The 21,340-nt window shown below is 34.3% G+C and overlaps 2 protein-coding genes and 1 long non-coding RNA gene across 3 annotated transcripts; all 3 read right to left on the minus strand.

Annotated features, from left to right (window-relative positions):
- Positions 1 to 1,818: 1,818 nt before the first annotated feature.
- LOC127127255 (uncharacterized) lies at positions 1,819 to 4,260 on the minus strand. Its single transcript, XR_007805297.1, has 3 exons — positions 3,568 to 4,260; positions 3,413 to 3,484; positions 1,819 to 2,375 (listed from the first exon to the last, which is right to left on the minus strand). It is a non-coding gene; the product is annotated as an uncharacterized LOC127127255 (long non-coding RNA).
- A 363-nt stretch (positions 4,261 to 4,623) lies between these two features.
- Positions 4,624 to 6,611, minus strand: LOC127099099 (uncharacterized). The gene is made up of 7 exons (XM_051037373.1): positions 5,819 to 6,611; positions 5,547 to 5,617; positions 5,377 to 5,454; positions 5,177 to 5,286; positions 4,963 to 5,041; positions 4,800 to 4,864; positions 4,624 to 4,687 (listed from the first exon to the last, which is right to left on the minus strand). Exons 1-7 carry the CDS (start codon positions 6,609 to 6,611, stop codon positions 4,624 to 4,626), a joined length of 1,260 nt encoding a protein of 419 aa, XP_050893330.1.
- Positions 6,612 to 13,607: 6,996 nt separating this feature from the next.
- Positions 13,608 to 16,576, minus strand: LOC127099115 (uncharacterized). The gene is made up of 6 exons (XM_051037374.1): positions 16,489 to 16,576; positions 16,235 to 16,288; positions 16,061 to 16,156; positions 15,091 to 15,888; positions 14,737 to 14,856; positions 13,608 to 14,626 (listed from the first exon to the last, which is right to left on the minus strand). Exons 1-6 carry the CDS (start codon positions 16,574 to 16,576, stop codon positions 13,608 to 13,610), a joined length of 2,175 nt encoding a protein of 724 aa, XP_050893331.1.
- Positions 16,577 to 21,340: the final 4,764 nt, after the last annotated feature.

The raw sequence follows: 21,340 nt of genomic DNA on the forward strand, positions 1-21,340 counted from the left end.
TTTTAATAATAAATTTATATCAATATACTATTTTATCTTTATACTTTTAGGCTTAAGTAACTGTGAAATAGCCTCTATTGGATGGGGTTTTTTTTCGATGCTTTGTGGTGAGAATATTGACTTTCTTACTATTCATTTTCTTCTCCATAAGATCCATCAGGTGATTTCATAGTGAGATGGTAGGAAGATTCATGGTCTTGATGAGTTTAATTTCTTTTTCTTAAGAAAAATTTATCACCTTCTTAGGGAGGACTATAGTGTGATATTTGATCATTTTCATTGTTTTTATTCCTTACCCCCGAGTTTCTTTTCTTATTTCGTCATATTGATTCCAAAGTTTTAATGCCTTATGAAATTGGGTGATTTTTTACCTATTTCTCTAGCAATCTCTCTCTCTAAGTGTGTTGCTAAAGTGTTAGCAACCAGTTAATTTATGATTATGGATAACCTTATCTCCCCAATCAATCCAACTTAATTAACAAAAGGTTGTTAGTTGATTGGGTGGTTTTTTTAATGACTTGGTGGATGTGGCAAAGTAGTCCAAAGACGCTTGCTTCGTATTCAAGGTGGATTTTAAAAAAGTTTATGATTCAATTGGTTGGTGTTTCCTGGACTATATGTTATACAATTTGGCTTTAATGTTAAGTGGAGATCTTGGATTCGTGCTTTGTGTTCTTTGAAAATCTCTTGATTTTGGTTAATTGTAGTCCAACCCAAGAAATAAGTATCCATAGGGGTTTGAAGCAAGGCGATCTTCTGATGTTGTTTCTCTTCTTGCTTGTGACATAAGTCCTTAGTGGTTTGTTTTCCAAGGTTATGGATCTTTATCTTTTTCTGGGTTTAGGGTTGACTTCTTTGATTTGGTTATCTCCCATCTTTAATACGTATATAATACAATCATTTTGGAAGGCAAATCAGTTGATAATGTTTGGTTGATTAAGGCTATTCTTTGAGGGTTTGAGCTTGCCTTGGGCCTCTGGGTCGACTTTGCTAAGAGAAACCTTATAAGAGTTAATGTAGACACCAATTTTGGGCTTTGATGGTGATTTTCTTCACTGAAAACAAGAGATTATTCCTTTCAAATACCTTGGTTTACTGGTGAGGGAAAGCCACGCATTAAAACTAGTTGGGAACCAGCCACGCATTAAAACTAGTTGGGAACCTTTAGTTGATCTTATTTCTAGATGGTTGGTTACTTTCGCCGAGGCATAGTCATGTCAGCCCGATGACCTATTTAGCTTACTTAACTCGGTCCTTAATGGTATTCACATTTTCTTCTTATTTTCCTTAAAAACGCATGTTAATGTTTGAAAGAATATGCTTAAGATTCAACAAAGATTTCTCTAGGATTAGGTGAAATGTGAGATGAAGATCTCTTGGATTAAAGGGTTAAGTTATCAAACGTCTATAACCCTAAGAAGAAAAATGGATTAGGTGTTCAAGATACCTACTTAGTTATCTTGTCCCTTTAGGGAAAATGGCGGTGGCGACTGATTTCTAGTGCATTTGGCCTCTAGTTGATATTCAGACGGGTAAATACATAAGTAATTCAGTTACCTCCTTGGGGGATGTGAGGGTAATCTTGGATTACATTTTTTCCCTCAAGATTTATAAAAAATCTATGTTTCTTAAATTTATCAAAATCGTGAATTTCGTTTATTTTTATAAATATGCTTGTAAAATCCTTAAACTTGCTAAAATTGAACCTCTTCTCTCTCAATTGCAGCAATATAAGAGTAGTGATTTCCATTGTATCAATGTTTGCAAAAGCCAATGATGGATGATGCATTGTAGGGTAATTTTGATGAAATTTCAAGATTAGGCTGAAGCAACATTACCATAGGAATCAAGTCTGATACATAAGCATTCCTACTAAGTGGATTCTAATATATTAAAAGACAATATTTTTCACACTGCCTCAACTGAAAAAGCTCCAAGATCTCTCCAATATTTCCATGGAATTTTTCAAGATTCATCAAAAGAAAAATCTCAGTTCTATTATGGAATCATGATTCTAGTAGCCCTTACTCTTCTCTCTGCTTCTCCGCCTTTATGTTCGCCTACCTAAGTTTCCCTTTATGACTTCTTGATTTTTCCTTCCGTTCTCTCCACCGTGTGTGTTCTCTCATCCATAGGTTTTCCTTTTTTCTTATAATTTATTCATCCCTTTTTTCTACATCCTTGGCCTTTCTCTCGCCTTTTTCCTATCCTTTCCCCATCCCACTCCCATAGAGAACACTAATTTATTAATTAAACCAAACCCCATTCAAAGGCACTACTCTCCAACAAATCCTTCACCTTAACACATTGGAACTAGCTATGACACCAACCGTGTGCCATCCTCCACCAAACAAGAAATCGACTTTTACCAAAACCTGCAAAATACCAACAAACAACCCATCATTAGAACCAAGAATCTGGAAAACAATATCATTCGTACCAATAATCAAAGCCCAAACCAGAAAACAAATAAAATCTAATATACTCCTTCAGAAAATAACCCAAATCGATAAATAGATGAATCTAAACCAGAATTATTCGTCTACCAAGAGGAAGAAATCCAAGAAAATCAAGTTTTCAAACAAAATGTCATCCTAGGGAAAATCATCATAGAGAAACCTATTCACTAAGGATATATTCAACATGCATTATCTAATATCTGGTGTAATCCTCCAAACTATCTCATGGCCAACATTCCTACTAAACAAAGCAAGCAATAAAACATCAGCAAAGATCCAAAGTACTCAGAGGAAGGGAACTGAAAAAAATATACCCAAACACACACTACAACTCACCTAGCCACACTCAGAAAAGACCAAACAAGCCTCCAAATAATGAGCTCTTTAGCAAAAAGGACAAAATTCAAAAATGCAATAGCTCTTATAACAAGATGAGAAGAAATATGAATGATACATACCTGGACATCAACTTCCCTAATAACAAGGCCAACAGAAACCAACACACTGATACACAAAGCAAGGAGCAGAATAAAGTTGAAAACAATATCACCGAAAAAGGTTATGCCAACACCAGACAACACATCAATAACTTGTATGAGAAAACAAACCATATTCAAACTCGTATAATTGATACTTGTCAAAAATACAAAGTGAACCAGCCCAAGAATATTGAAAGCATGGATCTAACACCCACAGAAACACCAACACCAACAAAAATAACAAATCCATCAGAAACCAGTTGTCCAATGTTATGAGAAATAAAGGGAAGAATTAAGATAATAGAAGCTTGAATGTTACAAATAAGGACAACCACGTCCATCATCATAACATTCACAATAAAACAAAAAGCATCAGGTTAGACATTAGATATCATGAAGTTATCAATAAAGAGAAAAAAACACAAATTACCAAGAAACTACTAAGAGAAATCCTAACATGCACGAAGAGCTTACCTAGAATAAAGGTAGAAGCACAAATCAAGGGGACATCAACTCCTTAGAGAACCCTAATTCTCACCATAGAGACTAAAAAAACAAAAGAGACTTCCAAGTTAGCAAAAATTTAAACAACAACAAGAATACAAATAACACAAAGGATGAAATCTTACCTAAAGTTGACGGATAAGGATAATAATCATCACATATGGAAACCTCTAGAGAAATGATGGATCAAATGCAACATGGGTGCTTGCTTAGATCTAAAAGGAAAATGAGGGCTATGAGAAATTTTTCGGAACTACAGAGGAGAAATAATGGTATTGAACACTTAAATAATAGACGGTGAAGAAAACCCTAAAGAGGCATAAGCAATGGCTTTGAAGAAAGAAATGGACTTGGCTTTAGATTGCTATTTCATGGAAGTTCTTTTTGAGACAGAAAACAAAAGCATGGCCAATATGATTATGGAGGAAGAGAATCATTGTATTATCACTAGTATGATTATCAACAACACTAAGAAGAATATGAAAATTCTTAGAGGAACTATGGCTTGTTTTTCTAATAGAAACACAAACGTAGCGATACAAATCCTAGCCAAACACGCTAAATTTTTTAATAATCGGGTCTGGTTAGGGGAAATTTTTTAATAATCGGGTCTGGTTAGGGGAAACCCCAAAATGCATTTCAGGCTAGTCTAAATTGGACATGAGGTCCATCTAATTCCATCTCATCTTTTATAAATTGGCTAGACATGAATTTGGGGGAATGGGTTGATTTGGATGAATTCTTTCAGGTTTCTAATGGCATGCAAGACTCTTTTTCCTCCTCTCCTTCTCTTTTTTCCCGTAGCCCTCTCTTTTTCCTCCCTCTATTATCTTTATTCAATTTACACTAAACAAAAAATTAGAGAATTAAAGTTAGAAAGAAACTTGCCATATGGGGAATTACCTACTCGCCCTTCTCTTGTTTCAAAAATTCCAAATAGATCATTAACATCAAATGCCATTATTCTAACTAGCGTTCAGATGGGCACGGAACGGGCACTCGCGTGTCCGTCTGCCCGCTTTTTTTAATGCGCACAGCAGAGAAAAATAAATATATGTTTTCTTTTTATGAGGTTTCTACTGTAGGTCGCATTAAAAATAATATTATTACATTTTGAAAATGATAAATAAAGATATTCAAAATTATATTGAAGCATGCAAAGTAATATTGATACTGTGAAATCAATGACGTTCTTTAAGAGGAATGTCGAACATGAAATCTCTATTCGAAGTATTTTCTTTTTCCCTGCAATTGTTTTCCGTAGTAAAGAAAAAATGTAAGACTCTTAAATTAGAATTTTTTTAGAGAAAAAGATAGTAAAATTAATAGTAAGTTGTGTAATATAGCTTTTGCTTACCTTATAAAGATTCGAATCAATTCTTCGTACATCCCTTTATCAATGCGCTCTTGAGATTTAAAAAACTACAAATACATGACGAAATGTCGTATTATAAAAGAAATACATTCAGAACATATGACTCGTTTGAATATAATATGGTTTATTGCGACACAAATAATACCTGGAGAATGGAGATACTTTGTTTTAGTCTAGATTTGGTAGAACAACAATTATGACTTGTTTCTGAATTACCTGGATTTCTGGTAAATAAGGAAAACAATGGACTTAGTAAATATATATGGTTTTATTTACATAAACCCACAAATAGCAGTTAAATTCATGCATTCAAAAATAATCTAGAGTAAATATATTCTTAAATGAATTAAATAAAAAACCTCTCCATCCTTTGAGATATTATTTCTCTTTTCACCATTTTCCAAAGTTGTGTTTTATCTGTTATCACTGTGGAGCTCCAACCGATGGAGTAAATTTTCAAACGTTTGACCTGTTTCAATGAGGATGATAAAAATGTTACTGAAAGAGTGATGAAAGTGCAAGATTTTTTTTATACGTATTACGGAAAAGATAAATACACCTTATTGTCGAGTTTGCCGATGGATGAAATACTTTGTTCATCCTTCCATGTGTTCCATTTACCTTCAAAGTTTGTTATCTAAAATTTATTGCATAAGAATAGTGAGAATAACTATCACCCCATTTATATCTAACATAAAAGCATAAAGTAAATGATTAAGTATAACTTACTTTCATGTTGAAGCAAGTTTCAACATTCTTTCGTCTCAACTCCTTACATAATTGAAAGATTTCATCGTGTTCTAGTTTGGTTGTATATTAAAGCAAAAGAAAATTATATTTACTTATTATTTATCTATGATATAAATAATACAATATAAGTTTGGTATGTCGTGTAACCAAAATGGGAATCAACGTGTGAGCAATTTTTTCAATGTACTTAATAAATATCTGCGGGTGCGATAAAAGAATTTGTTTGTAGACTACATTTTTTGTGTAGTCACCATCTTCTCCTTTCAATTTTCCTTCCCTGGTTAAAACTCTTGTTGTAGTCTGTGAAACACCCCTGGATAAAGCCACATATAACTGTCCATGACTAAAAACATGTCCTGGAAGATATATTCCAACATTTGGAATGGTTTGTCCTTGTGATTTATTTATTGTAATTGCAAAACTTAGTCGCACAGGAAACTGCTTTCTACTAAGGACAAAAGGCAGACTATCACTTGCAGATGTTTTTATTTTAATTCTAGGCAAAAAAGCATGTTTTCCTGCGTTGCTTCCTGTCGGGATTTCCACATCCAACATATTCATAAATAAACCATGACATAATAACCGGGTCCCATTACACAATCCATATCTAGGATCTAAATTTCGTAACAACATCAATGGTGCACCCTTTTTTATCTTTAGAATATGTGGTGGCAAACTACCTTGTGCAATTGAGTTTAAGAATTCTTGCTGGTATAAATTATGATTATCTCCTTCAACCTCGTCAAACGATAACAAATTATGTTCTTCTCCTGGAAACTGATTGATAATCATATCATTCAATTTTTGGACATCATCATTTGTTGGTGTCAAAATAGCTCTTTGTACCATATATGGGGCATCCCAATCATGCAATTCTAAATTAGGAAAAATATGTTGGATAAGTACTTGTATGGAATGTTCACCTTCCCACGAGATTGCAATATGTAAAGGTAACCTCACCATGTCATCTGGTTTGGTAGGTTCAACACCATCAACAATGCGAATAAGAAATTCTGCAAACTCTTGATCATGCAATGATCGCATATTTTGACGCAAATGCAAAATCTTGGTATGATTCCATAAATGAGACTGAACAATACATGTGTAGCACCTCAAATTTGCACCCTACCATTGTGTACATTCATTTCATATTAGGGCATAGCATTAACAATGTCCACTGCATAACATTGCATTGTCCATGTGCCCAAGTGCAAGCTCAGTTGATGAATCAGGTCAGAATGATCAGGAGAATCAGTCAATCAAGCAAGTGAGTGCCATTTTCATTGGGACAAGGCCTTAGGGTTGATTTATCAAGCTCATATGGTCCAAGGATCATTTTGAAGTGGTTTGACCAAAGTTTGGATGCTCAGAAATCACCAGTCATTGTTCAGTCAACCAGAAACCCTAGAAAGTCAACTGTGGTCAACTGTGCCCGATTTTATGGATTGGAAGGTGGGAAATGGTTTGAAAGGCCTCATTCATGTCCATATGAGTCTCATTTGACATATCAAATACCAAGGTTGAAGATTTGGAGGTCAGACAGAAAGTTTCCAAAAATAGCAGGTGACCTGTAATTTCAGCTGCCCAAAATGGAAACTTTTTCCCCTCAAGATAACTTCATCATACAAGCTTCAAATGGAATTTTGTCCAACATGAAAGTTGAAGATCTTGTTCTCACCTTTCCAAAAAATCCAAGAACTTGAAAATCCAATGTGTGGTTTGCAAAATATGGCTCAGTGAATTTCAGAAAAGACCCGTAATCAGGAGGCCATAACTACCACATGGTTTGTCCAAATTGCGAGTTCTTTATATGCACAAACTCCATTCGACATGTACTTCAAGGGTGCATCATTGGATTTTTCCAAAAATGGCCAAGGCAAAAAGTCACTTTTCAACTGGACAGCTGAATTGGACCAGGGGCAAAATCGTCCAAATGTCAAAATATTTGGAATTTTGAGATGGGACCTTTTGTAACACCTCAGGAATGGCATTTGGAGTGTGTTTGAATCCTCATTTCATGGCTAGGCCTCATAATTTGAGTTTTGGCTTGAAGAATGAAAGTGCATAAATTGGACATTTTCCATCACATGGTGAAATTGCAAAATAGGCATCCAATTGAAATGAAACTTGTTTCTACACATTGCATATGGCATTTTGGACTTGTTGGAACCAAAATGGGTCTGCAATTTGGACTGATTTGAAGGAAGGGCATTTTTGGCCATTTTGAAGGAAAATGCATTTTTGCTTACAATGCCAATTTGCTAATTACCTTGATTAATCATGATTTGTGGCATGGTATAAAAGTCTAATTACTGCATAAACCTAACAGAATTTCATTTCACCAAAAAACCAGATCAAGATCATCACTATTCTCTAGAATCTTCAAGAATTCACAAAAAACCAAAATCCTCCAAACTCCATCAAACTTGGATCAATTTGCGATTTTCTTTTTGCATCGATCTTACATTGGCTTATGCTTCGTCTGTTTATGCTCAAGAGCTTCCAAAACCGCGCCATTCTCAACTGCATCTTCAAGGTTCATCCATGGTGAATGGTGATTTCAAGCGATTGGAGCAAAGTCGAGTGAATCAAAGCTTCAAATATCCTTGCCACTAGCCTATACTGTACCTGTTTGGGGTTTATTCGCGCGAATTCAACCGATTCCACTACTGCAATTTCCAGGTAACGTCGGATTCGATTATCACGGTTTGTTGAATCATTGTGTGCGTGTTGTAGCTTGTTAGGTGTAGTTCATCATGCTAGGCTCGGTTTTAGAAACGGATAACCGTAGGTGGAGAAATCCGAACTCGAAGCTTTGACGCGAAATCTTCTTTCGCTCGATCTGTGCGGTACGGTAGGAATTAGGAGTTTTCTTTGGCATAGTGTTGTTGTACGTAGAATAACCTTTCCAACGGTGTACGGTTTTTTGGATTTGGTGAAGAAAAGTTCGAAACCGTTATTGCCGTTGAAGAGCTGGAGCTGCGCGAAGAAGATGAGTGTTTTCTGGAATTTTCATGCTTCGATCTTCCTTCCCTGGCCGCGAATTCAACTTGTTGTTTACCGCTTGAATGAACAAATCATAAGGCGCCACCTCATCTAAGCTAAACGACACCGTTTTTGGCTGGGACTTAAATATTACAATTCTGCCACTGGACTTTAATTTATTTAATTCAATAAATTCTTAGAAAATCATAAAAAATACTATAACACCTTAGAAAATTCATAGAAAAATGTAGAAAAATCAGAAAATTGTGAAAATAATTTTGTTGACTTTGTGGTTGAATGTAGATGATTTTTGACCTATTGGTCAAAGTTGTGCTTGGAATATTTTTCATTTGACCTAGGGTTTCCTCCACATGTGCATAATTTGACACCTTTGAATGATTTGATCATGAAATCCTCATATTGTATGATAAATGGCTGAAAATTTTTGTGATGAATCTTGACTGGCTGAGGTTTTTTTCTATGTAAATTTTATGCATTTTTGATACCTGGCCATGGAGTTATGAATTTTTGAACTTAGGTGTGACAATTTGTGTCACACCTCTTGATGCCAATTTGTTGGATTTTTTAGCATGACCTATCCTTGTTAGAATTGTTTGAAATTTGGTATGGATGCTCATTAACATGTTAGGATCCTTTGTGAATTTTTGTGGAATTATTCATTGTGTTTTCTAATTGATCATGATTTTTCATTTCTGATGGTTGAATTCGCAAGCTCATATGATGCATGTTGGTAGATTGATTGAGAAATGCTCATATGGTACTGTATATTCATGAAATTTGGCATGCTTGTAGTAGACACATGTTAGGACCTCCCTGTTTTGGTCTCATCCATTTCCTTTTTGTTTTCATTGAGTTATGAATTTTTAAAGTGGAAGCATGTGTTGAGGTTGTGATTTGGAGCCTATACTTGTGCCTGTTTTTGTTGATTTTTATTGACATGGTTCCATTTGCCCAATTAAGCTGAAATTTGGTGTGCCATACCTGGATTAGGTCCTGTTTAGATGTAAATTGTTTGAGAATTTTTGGGATTGTGTTGATGTGGATTTGAATGCAATAATTCTGTTTGTAGGCTTAGGGCTTCCTTTGAACTAATTTGCCTTATTTTGTGCATAGAATGAGCATGATGAATGATATGACCATGAAATTTGGTAGAATAGTTCCTGACATGTGTAGCTTTCATTTGGCTTTGGTCCTACTAATTTCCCATGTAATGTCACTGTTTACCATTTGATTGAAGTTAATGTATATTTTGTAGCTTCATTTGATTGTGTTTTTGCATGCTTAGACATGTTGAATTAATTCCCATAGTTCCATTAGTCCAAATGGCTTAAAAATTGACATGTAGCTTGTTGAATGTCCTCTGTTTAGGATATAATTTTTGTGGAGTTTTCCATGCTGTTTTGGTATTTTTTGTGATGTGATCTTGCTGATTGCTCATATGTGGTTTAACATTGTTCACTTTGCCTTACATTGTGTGTAGAATAAAATGTGTACATAGTTTGGATATGGGACCAATTGGGATCCCTTTGTTATTAAAATAGCTTGACTTTGATCATGAATTGGTTGCTGTTTTAGGATTTTTCCATCTTTTTGACCCTAGGCTAGTCCTAGTGGTCATGTTACTTACATTTGAATGTGATTGTGGCTTTTCAGGTTAAGAGGTTAAGGCTTAAGGATATTGTTTCACACTTGGGATGTTTTACTTGACTTGTAAACTAATGTGGCTGTTTTGTAGGATGTTGGTCCACATGGACTTGTGCTACGCACACCATTGTTTGATTGGGATTGTTAATTGGTCATTATATTGTTGTCTGATTATGAATGGGATGCTGATTCTGTTTGACTTTTGTACAGGTACACTTAGTTGCTCAGTTCTCTTAAGAACTTGCTTTGCATTGCTTTGCTTATAAGCAATTGGCATTGAGGTATAGAACCTTCTTCTTCATGTAGTCTGGAGACCCGGCTGTTACCGGGCCGGGCAAACTGTCTGAAGTCCTCCTTAAGAGGCAATGCTTGTGTATGTTTATATTTGTCCCAAGCAGGAAAAGTCCTCATCTGAGGCAATTGGTGGAAGGTAGGGATAAGCAATCTATCCCCCACTATTCTGTGAGTCTTCTCCTTGCTCCCATTACATGGTTGTAGCATTGAGATCCGAGCCCAAGATCTTGTACATTGTACAGTCGAGTCTATGTCCTAAGCGTAGAAGGGTCCCCCCATTCTGGACCCACGCTCCCTTGTCTGATGCTCTCTCTGACTTGAGATAGAAGCAATGAGGCACACCCCTCATCACCTTTCATCTAGCTTCACCTTAGCCCCTCAATGGCAAGGTTAAGAGCTAACCTGACCCCGATACAGAGGCTTGTTTGTTGAGGTTGATATGACCCCTCGACTAAAGCCTAGCCCTGATGTTTGAGCCCCTTGTTGGTGTGTTTATTTCATGCTGTATATGTTTGTGTGGTGTGATTGTATCCCCTAGGTTTGCTAGACTCCGCGTAGTCTCGTTTGCATGTCAATTAAGGTAGCACGGTTCCTTCGTATAGGACTTCCTTTCTTGCTTGAGCTTTCCTAAAACACAAATAAACATTATCCCCTCTTAAGGATACGTCAACTCCTTCTACTACAGGTGAGTAAGTCTCCAAAGGTCGAGCATCAGGTAGATTGTGTAGTGACGTCGTCCACTTAAAAAACACAAACCAACGGGAATAGTTTAGCCGAACTACGGCAACTCTGATTCTCATGTTCAGATGAGATACGTAGGCACGAGACGCGATGTCTTGCCGAGTTTGACTAACCACTAACACTTTCTCTTCTCTCGCCCTCGTTGCGATTGAGACCTTTCTTTTCTCTCGCCCTCGTTGCGATTGAGACCTCCCCTTTCTCTTGCCCTAGTTGCAATCGAGACCCTTGCTTCCTGTGCAAGCCGCGTCTAGGATAGGTTGGCCCTTGTGCCATTTAGCTAGAAACCTTAACTTAGGGTTGACTTTTGCATGACAACATCTAGGCTCGAGTCGTAGTCTCCCTAGAGTTGTGTCTCCCTCTGTTATCTGGTTAGGCTAGAACCTTTGTCCCTGCGTAGGGGAACTACATCGCCCTGATCTTCACACCAGATGAAGTATGTAGGCAGGAGATTGAGCTGATCTCTCCGGGCGCCCTTTTCTTTCCTTTGTGTGTGTTGTCTGACCTTTGCTAGGCTCGAGTCCGCGACTCCTTAGCATTTGCTGTCTGTCTGTTTGTGTGTGTTTGACAGTTATAGGCTGAGTCCCCGACTCCCTATTAACTTGTTGTGTTGTTGTGTGCTTGGAAGCCGATGTAAGTCCATCGAGTGGCATTTGGGTTCCAGTGTGCGTGTGTTTAGGTTCGGATGCTGATGTAAGTCCAGTGATTGGCATTCAGGCTCCACGTTTGCCGTTGCCTGTGTTTGTTTGTGTGCGTGTTAGCCGAGCTACGAATGCTCTGATTCTCCTTCGTCCAAGGAGATACGTATGCATAGGATGCGATATCCTAGCGAGCATGTGTCGTTTCCCCAGTCCGAACTACTTAGACTCTGATGTCTATGCTTGATAGACTAAGTAGGCCCAGGATGCGATATCCTGCCGAGTCAGTTTCAGTCTGTTTTCTTGTGTCTCCTTCAGCCAGTATGTGTGTGTGTGAGCAGTGTTTTTAGCAACCATTTTCCTTCCTATTGTGCGTGGATCCCGTCGAGTACGACGGATGCGTAGGGGTGCTAATACCTTCCCTTCGCATAACCGACTCCCGATCCCATTCTCTTTGGTCGCGAGACCACGTCTTTTCCCAGGTTTACTCTGAGCGTTTCCTTTCCCTCTTTTTGGGATAAATAACGCACGGTGGCGGCTCTGTTGTTTCGTTTTCCCGCCGGTTTTTCGCGTAATGCGACAACATGCTGAAATCATTTATGCCTTAGTACCTTTTCTTACAACAGGAAGAACTTGACAAAAATCCTCCCCCCCATGATCAGAACTTTTCCACCAAATGGAGCATTGTTGCTACAAATGTCTTGTAATGATCGATCTAAGGCTTCCAAACAATTTTTGTTTGTCATTGGTGCTTCATCCCAAATTATTACGGCAGCAACTCTAATGAGATTTGCAAGATCCTTTTGCTTTTCAATACCACAAATGGAACTCGGTTGAATATCAATAGGGATCTTAAATCGAGAGTGTGCAGTCCTACCACCGGGTAACAATGTTGCAGCTATACCAGATGATGCAGTTGCTAAGACAATTTCTCCTCTACTTCTTAAACTTGCCATTAATGTTCTATAAAGGAATGTTTTACCTGTTCCTCCTGGACCATCAACAAAAAATATCCCATTGTGTTTTTGAACAATTACATTCATAATGGTGTTGAATGCAATCATTTGATCATTATTTAACTTAGCAATAGATTCAATATCTTCATTGGGGATATCAATCGCTAACTCCTCTTGTATGATACTCGGAACTGCACCTCTGTCTATTGTAATAGGGGGTAAAGATGGGAGATCATAATCATCAATCTTTTTACCGTGCAGGTTTAAGAGTTCATTCAAGTCCTTCAACAACATATTAGTTAAGTCTGATTCCACATCATTGTTAGCTATTTGATAATCCTCTACCATATGTGTAAAAAACTCATTCCAAAGGCCTCTAACATCAGTAGGTTCACAAAATATTAAAATCGTCACGAATAACCTTCGTAAAGCATATGGCATTCGGAGACTCGTAGCCTCAACCAAACAATCACGAATACTATGATCAGTCTCTAGAAATCCCCTATCCTCGGCTGATTTTTTGAATGTACTAAAAGTCATGCCGTTATTTGTAAGAAGATATTCCCAACTGGTTGGACCTATGACATGCGATAACAACAGTCGCAAGTAAAACTTATCTCCCTCCGAAGGTGATACCGTATAGATTCTCCCGATAACTTTTCTTGTTGATCTCCTACAATGCCATTCCATATCCCGCTTGTTCCAACAATAATGCTCTGGAATCTCTCTATACAGATACTTTCTTGCTTGTGGATCTCGTATATTCAATGCAAAGAATTGTGTGAGCATTGTTTGGAGTTGCGTTCATTATTTAACACATCTGCAATTTGCTGATGATCATAAAAGCGCACTTGATGGCGGTTCGGCAAGTGGATCTGCAATCTTTCAACTGAAGGATATAATCGGTAAAGAGTGAATCGAAATATTTTCCATAATGCCTCGGGAGCACAAATCCATCTTGCATCAACATATTGTTGAACTTCATCCATGTATGATCCTTTATGAACCTCCATAGCCACACGATCAGGGCCCTTGTACACATATTTGTATAGATACTTGATACTTTTAATGCTACTGCAAATCTCTACATTGATGTGACAGTCATACTTTAACAGTAACCAAGGGTTATAAGGAACCACCCATCTATTATCGACAGACCTATCTCTACCTAACGATACAGACTCATCAAACCTTCTCCTATACTCGGGATATGAGTCAGTGCCTTGACGTGTTTCATCCAAGAATTGTTTGGGATACCTTTTTTTACAATGTCCGTCTTTCATACATGGAGACTTTCGGTTGATTATGCCGCAAGGTCCGTGGATCATATGTCTTACAACAACTTCATGCAACTGTGGTTCACATTCTAATTTAGGTATTTCTGCTCTTACCATACTATCATAATCTTTTGGGTCACGCAACTTATCGTTACTTTCTAAGACCAACAACATATGCACATGCGGCAGTCCTCGCTTTTGAAATTCAGTGACATACATGTAGCTTGTAACTTTACCCAAGACTCCTTTATTAATAACATCATCCTTCAATTTCTCAAATTTCGAACGAAATATTCTTATTAGTAAATCTGGACGATCTTGTGGTGTTTGAAAAGGCAAAAGTTCTGATGTTATCTCACTCCAAGAAGGATTGCATGTCATTGTTAGAAAAATATCTGGTTTACCGCCATTAAGAACAATAGCCATGCCATCTTCATAACGTTGTGTCATGTCTCGACGACCGCCAATAAATGATGATGGCAATATTGTTCTTTTTCCAATGTTCTCTACGATGATTCATGAAATGCATTAGTATTAGAATATATGAATTATTAGCATTAGAAGTACAACTAATTATTAATCTAAAACTGTATATTTATGCTATATGAATTTGTACCTGCATTAGTTTCACCAACATGCAAAACATCATGTAAACCTTGGTACAATTCAGAACGTATATCACTTTGGTGCTCTTTAATCCACCTTAATCTCCCTGATTCAATTTTGACATAATTGTCTACAACATATTGTTGCAACAGTCGACCCGCATTTAACAACATTGATTGATCATTTGGGAGAATATATAATTGATTGAAAAAAATGTCGGTGTTAAATGTAAAGTTTTTTAAACAACACTTAGCTAAGTATATTATCTACTAAAATTAATCCAAATTTACCTGAAGCATGTAACTGTAATATGCTCGACATGACAATCTTCGTCAATTGCAATTTGTTGTGTTGATGTCCCAACCATGCGTCCCAAATGGAAACAATACAGGGTATTGCAAAGGATCATAATATCCCTTTGTCTCTTGAACTTTCTTGAGATTTCCATCACAACGAATGACATTAATATCCCTTCCATAATCCATAGAATCTGCATCACATCCAACAATAATTGTCGCAACTTGTTCAGCAGTTGGAAGATTGTATTGATGGTGATTACTTGGACGCTCCTTAAGTATGAGGCTACATTCACTGATATTTGGAAGTATTGAAAGTTGCTTGAACCTAATTATAAAAGGATTAAACTGATGGAGCATTTTCTGTAATTTGTGAACTACATTTTGGTGCAGCTGTGGATTTTCCTGCATTCTATTATGTAGCTCATTATCGGTGTCATAGATGTATAGTTGTAAGAAACGCGGCCTGACACCCTCATTTGGATAGAAACCTCCTATGTTATGGTAAAAAGAACCTTGAGCACGAAATGTGTATATACCACGACCAGATGCAAGAATATTCTCATCAACATGAACACCAATTGAAGTGAATGAAAGCACATGGTTATAACTTCGAATATGTTGCCTAAAATGTTTTCCTTCAGCTGAACCATCCAAAAATAATTGTTGCAATTCTATAGGAGCATCAACTCGTGAGAATGATACCTTTCCACCATTACAACACGTGTCACGTGATTCATGATGAAACAATCTTACATTGCAGTGTCTACAGGTAAATGGATAAGGCAACCAGAATTTTGCCATCATCATATTATTTTTGAAATTTCGAGCAATATTGTGCTTTGCTCGAAAAGCATGTCCTGATTCTACAGGAAGGAGTTTGATATTGATTACTAAATATTATCTAAAATCTAAAATACAAATAAAAAATATATGCAAGATGCTTCAATTATTATATTTTAATATTGCATGATTTTAAATTTTATGTCACATGAGCAAATGCTACATTTATTTGAAGCAAAAATTTTACGAACATACCTTGAGGACGACGTGATAATGCACCATTTTCTCTGGCGTCCATGTTAACATATGATATTACTGCATCCTCCAAAGCTTCATCAACATCCATATCATCTGATACAAAAATAATAATTAATATATATACATTTGTAAAAATTAATACTCGCATACTTAGAACTATATCACTTATACCTGTATCGGATTGACTCGTGTTGTTTCGTTGATTAGGTGATGTGCAATTACGATCTGCGAGTTTAAATACATAAAATAAGATATGATGAAAGCGAACAAAATTATGAAATGTAATAATATATATATATATATATATATATATATATATATATATATATATATATATATATATATATATATATATATATATATATATATATATATATATATATATATATATATATATATATATATATATATTGATAATCACCAACCAAGTGCAACATCATTAACATGTGTAATTCTACTTGGGCCGGCTTCACTGTCATGAGTTCCTTGAAAGTGTGATCTTGGAAAAGTCATATTTATAAAATTTTGAAATGAAACTCTCGACTGACTATTTATAGGGCGAGATGTTTGAGCTTGTTTCTCTTGCTCTTTTCGCCGCCTATAATTTTCACGTCGTCTCGACAAATTGTTTTCTCTCTGCTCGTTGCTCATATTTTGTCTCCTTTTCCTTTCATTTTCGGACCTTCTTGACCTCTGTTGTTGACTTGATATTTGACGGGTATTATTTTCCATTTTATTAATGTAATTGTCAACTGGAAACTATACCGAATCCGCTACACAAACATAAAATAAAAATAAAAAAATTATGAAAATTAAAAAAATAAGCATGAATAACATATAATCATTATATTATTCTATATACTATTTTATTAAGTTATATCATTATATTATGCTTATAAAAAATTATATAAGCATATAATCAAATTATTAATAAACATTAACATAACTTGATATGATATTCTATATACTATTTTCATAACTTGATATGGTATTCTATATACTATTAGCGCGGTGAAAAATAGTATATAGAATAATATATGCTTATATGAAAATAACTTGATATAATCATTATATTATGCTTATAAAAAATGCTTATATGCTTAACAAAAATTATGAAAAATAAATAAATAAGCATGAATAACTTGATGTATTATTCACTTGATATATTTTTATACTATATACTAATTTAACTTGATATATTTTCATACTATATACTAATTTAACTTGATAAATAATTTACCTTAAAATTAAAATTAAAAAAAATGGTATTCTATAAGAGAGAACAAAGTCAAAATGCAATGCAAAAAAAAAGGGAGTGATACTTTTCTTCTCTCTAACACTTTCTATTCCCTTACATCTTTAAATTTCTTTTTATCTCTTTTGGTTACTTTTCTAGAAACTTTAAATTATTTCAGTAACTTCAATTAAATCATGCATCTTTTTCATGTCTCTGCATTAAACTTTGAGGGTTTTTATAAGAACACCACACAATTTCAAGTATACTATAAATTTAAATATGTTGTTGATTTCCGCAAATAACCTACATAAATGTTGCATGGCGAACATAAATGTTGATATATTTTTTAGTGAGATTTTATTTCCGTTTTTTTTTCACATAATATTGAATTTGTGCATTCAAAATAATTTTAATAATTAAATTATTTCTACTTAATCTAACACAGTTAAAATACATTAAATATATCACTTATGTAATAATTATGTAATATATTATTGTATTACACTTTATCTAAAATACGTTAAAATAAGTGTTGCAGTGAATAAGATGATTTTATTATTCAAATTATGAAAATATATTAAAATAAGCATTACACTTTGTATGTTACCCAAAATACGTTAATATTGTTTTCTTTTAACCAATAAAATATATGTTACCCAAAATACGTTAATATTGTTTTCTTTTAAGTAATAAAATATTATGTTACCCAAAATTTCCACCAATTTATTAATTAATATTTCGTTCAACTAATTATTTTAATAATTAATAATTAAATTATTATAGTATGTCAGTCCATTAAATCAATTTAAGTTGTGAACATCACACCCCTGCTAAATCAATTGTGGATTCTGTCTGATGCATTTTGTTTAGGCCGTTACCTAAATATATAGGTGATCTTTTGTCCGAAGGTACTCATATGAAATTTTGTCTCTTTTAATTATTAATTTATTATTAAAATAACTTCTATAATGTTTGTCCTGTCCAAATAATTATGTGAAAGGTATTTTAAATAATTTGTCCGAAGGTACTAATTAGTAAAACGTGGTTATTAAAAATAACCGGTACATGAGTACCTAAATATATGAACATACAAAGTGGTACTAATTTCTTAATGCTTTTTAATTAATATAATATAGAGTTTATAAATTAGGAACTATTAAAAACATCATAATTATAAACGTGTAAACATCAATAAATAATTGGTTATTTTAAACGTTTTAATTCCAGAAAAAGAATTATTAAACACGTTTTATAAACTCTGTGTAAATAATCATAATTATACGTAATTGGTTATTTTAAACGTTTTAATTAAAACGTAATAATTAAAAACATCATAATTATAATTAATTAATATACCACTATATAGAAGTTACTAATTTCTTAATGCTTTTTCTATAATAATACACGTTTTATAAAGTAACTTCTATAATATTTGTCCCGTTCATATATTTTTACATATAAGAAGTCATAAAAGGTGTAACTTTATAACTTTATAACTCATATAATGTTTACATGTGATATTTACATGAGTACCTAAATATATGAACATCACAACTTTTGAAAAAGTGCTAATATGACAAATCTCACACCATAAACTTTGAACCTTCTTTCTTTTTGTTAATGCACTTTTCTTTTCCACTTTCACAATTGCAGAATGGAGGACTATAAATAAGTGAAAAAAGTTGATTATACAAATATGAACGAATCCTAACAAAAATTCCAGTGTTGCTTTCGAAACACATAAAGCAAAGAAGTCATAGATAGAAGTTAGAATTTCACGTACCTTCAAGAAGTTTCCAGCACGTACCTTCAAGAAGTTTCCGGCAAGGCAATTCAATCGCGAAGGTTGGCCGTTGGATGTATCAATGGTGATGTCGGAAGTTCAACGGTGATGTCGGAAGTTCAGCGGTGCTTTTGGTTGTTGTTGTAACCGGAGGAAATGAAAAAAATGAAAATCGTGAATGTTCGTAGGATCGTTGTTGGTGGTGGTTCACCTTCTTTCTTTTTGTTAATGCACTTTTCTTTTCCACTTTCACAATTACAGAATGGAGGACTATAAATAAGTGAAAAAAGTTGATTATACAAATATGAACGAATCCTAACGAAAATTCCAGAGTTGCTTTCGAAACACATAAAGCAAAGAAGTCATAGATAGAAGTTAGAATTTCATGTACCTTCAAGAAGTTTCTGGCAAGGCAGTTCAATTGCGAAGGTTGACCGTTGGATGTATCAGCGGTGATGTCAGAAGTTCAACGATGATGTCGGAAGTTCAACGGTGCTTTTGGTTGTTGCTGTAACCGGAGGAAATGAAAAAAATGAAAAAAATGAAAAATGAAAAATGAAAAATGAAAATCGTTTATGTGTGTAGCCAATGCATCCATTATTTAAAATTAAACTGTTATTTCCTATATGTTGTAACTGCTATTCCTATTTTGTAGGAGTTAAAATTTGATAATAGGAATAAAAATGTGAGAAGTTATAAAGTGAAAATTTTGGTGATGTCACATAAACTCCCACTTACACTTGGATTTTATGTGTGTAAGCCAATGCATCAATTATTTAAAATTAAACAGTCATTTCCTATATGTTGTAACTGCTATTCCTATTTTGTAGGAGTTAAAGTTTGATAATAGGAATAAAAACGTGAGAAGTTATAAAGTGAAATATTTTGTTAAACTGTTTCATAAGTGTAAGATGATATGAGTGCCACATATTATTATCATTGGATAAAATAAAAATAATTAAAAAGTAAAATCGGGAGAAAAATAGGCCGCTCCAAATAGGTGTATCCCTTTTATATATAGGTATAGATAATACAATTCTAAATTTCAATATTAATCTCATGTGATATATATATATATATATATATATATATATATATATATATATATATATATATATATATATATATATATATATATATATATATATATATATATAGAGAGAGAGAGAGAGAGAGAGAGAGAGAGAGAGAGAGAGAGAGAGAGAGAGAGAGAGAGAGAGAGAGAGAGAGAGAGAGAGAGAGAGAGAGAGAGAGAGAGAGAGAGAGAGAGAGAGAGAGAGAGAGAGAGAGAGAGAGAGAGAGAGAGAGAGAGAGAGATTAATTACTATACACGTGTAAAAAGTTTTACACCATCGATTCATCACCATCATCCGTTTGTATTACTTTATAGATTTTTAAAATAAAAGTCAAATTTCTTTTAATATCCGACGTCTATAATTAACTGACGGTGTAAAATCCTTTTACACTGTCAGTGTATTTCAATTAAAATTATATATATATATATATATATATATATATATATATATATATATATATATATTTATATATCTATAACAATATATAAAGGGAATACTTTCTTTTGGTGTAGCCTATTTTTCTACCATTTTTACCCTTATTTTATTGTGTAATTTACCTAATAACTTCCAATAAAACCACTATTATTAACTTCCACGTAACTTCCTACTAATAACTTCCACGTAACTTCCTACTAATAACTTCCACATGTTGTACTTTTTAAAAATTATATTTAAATAAAAAATATCACTTATATTTTCAATGATGTGCATTAAAAAAGCGGACAGACGGGCACGCGAGTGCTCGTCTGGACGCTAGTCTATACTAATATATAAAGGGATAACATGATTTTGGTGTAGCTTTTTTTCCTTCCAAATATACCCTTTTCAATTTTATTTTAAATTTTAACTTCTCTTTCCCACAAACGACGGTTATATAACGGTTTATTATTTTTCACACTATTATCTTTATAAATAATTAAAAATAAAAATAAAAATAAATAAAAATATAATACGATTTATATTTTATGCGAATCAGTATTTGAGAAAGCGGACAGACGGGCACTCCCGTCTGGACGCTAGTATATATAAAGGGAATACTTTCTTTTGGTGTAGCCTATTTTTCTACCATTTTTACCCTTATTTTATTGTGTAATTTACCTAATAACTTCCAATAAAACCACTATTATTAACTTCCACGTAACTTCCTACTAATAACTTCCACGTAACTTCCTACTAACAAC

This window comes from Lathyrus oleraceus, chromosome 1, assembly GCF_024323335.1.
Source record: "Lathyrus oleraceus cultivar Zhongwan6 chromosome 1, CAAS_Psat_ZW6_1.0, whole genome shotgun sequence".
NCBI lineage: Eukaryota > Viridiplantae > Streptophyta > Magnoliopsida > Fabales > Fabaceae > Lathyrus > Lathyrus oleraceus.

What these genes read in the sequence shown, in the direction of transcription:
- LOC127099115 (XM_051037374.1), bottom strand. Translation starts at nt 16,576, where the DNA reads ATGACTTTTCCAAGATCACACTTTCAAGGAACTCATGACAGTGAAGCC. An exon ending in GTTTCCATTTGGGACGCATG is followed by an intron (nt 14,857 to 15,090) that starts GTTGGGACATCA and finishes AATATGTTGTAG; the next exon opens with ACAATTATGTCAAAATTGAA. An exon ending in TGTTGGTGAAACTAATGCAG is followed by an intron (nt 14,627 to 14,736) that starts GTACAAATTCAT and finishes GAATCATCGTAG; the next exon opens with AGAACATTGGAAAAAGAACA.
- LOC127099099 (XM_051037373.1), bottom strand. Translation starts at nt 6,611, where the DNA reads ATGCGATCATTGCATGATCAAGAGTTTGCAGAATTTCTTATTCGCATT. An exon ending in ATATCTCAAAGGATGGAGAG is followed by an intron (nt 5,042 to 5,176) that starts GTTTTTTATTTA and finishes CTTATTTACCAG; the next exon opens with AAATCCAGGTAATTCAGAAA. An exon ending in AAAGTATCTCCATTCTCCAG is followed by an intron (nt 4,865 to 4,962) that starts GTATTATTTGTG and finishes ATGTATTTGTAG; the next exon opens with TTTTTTAAATCTCAAGAGCG.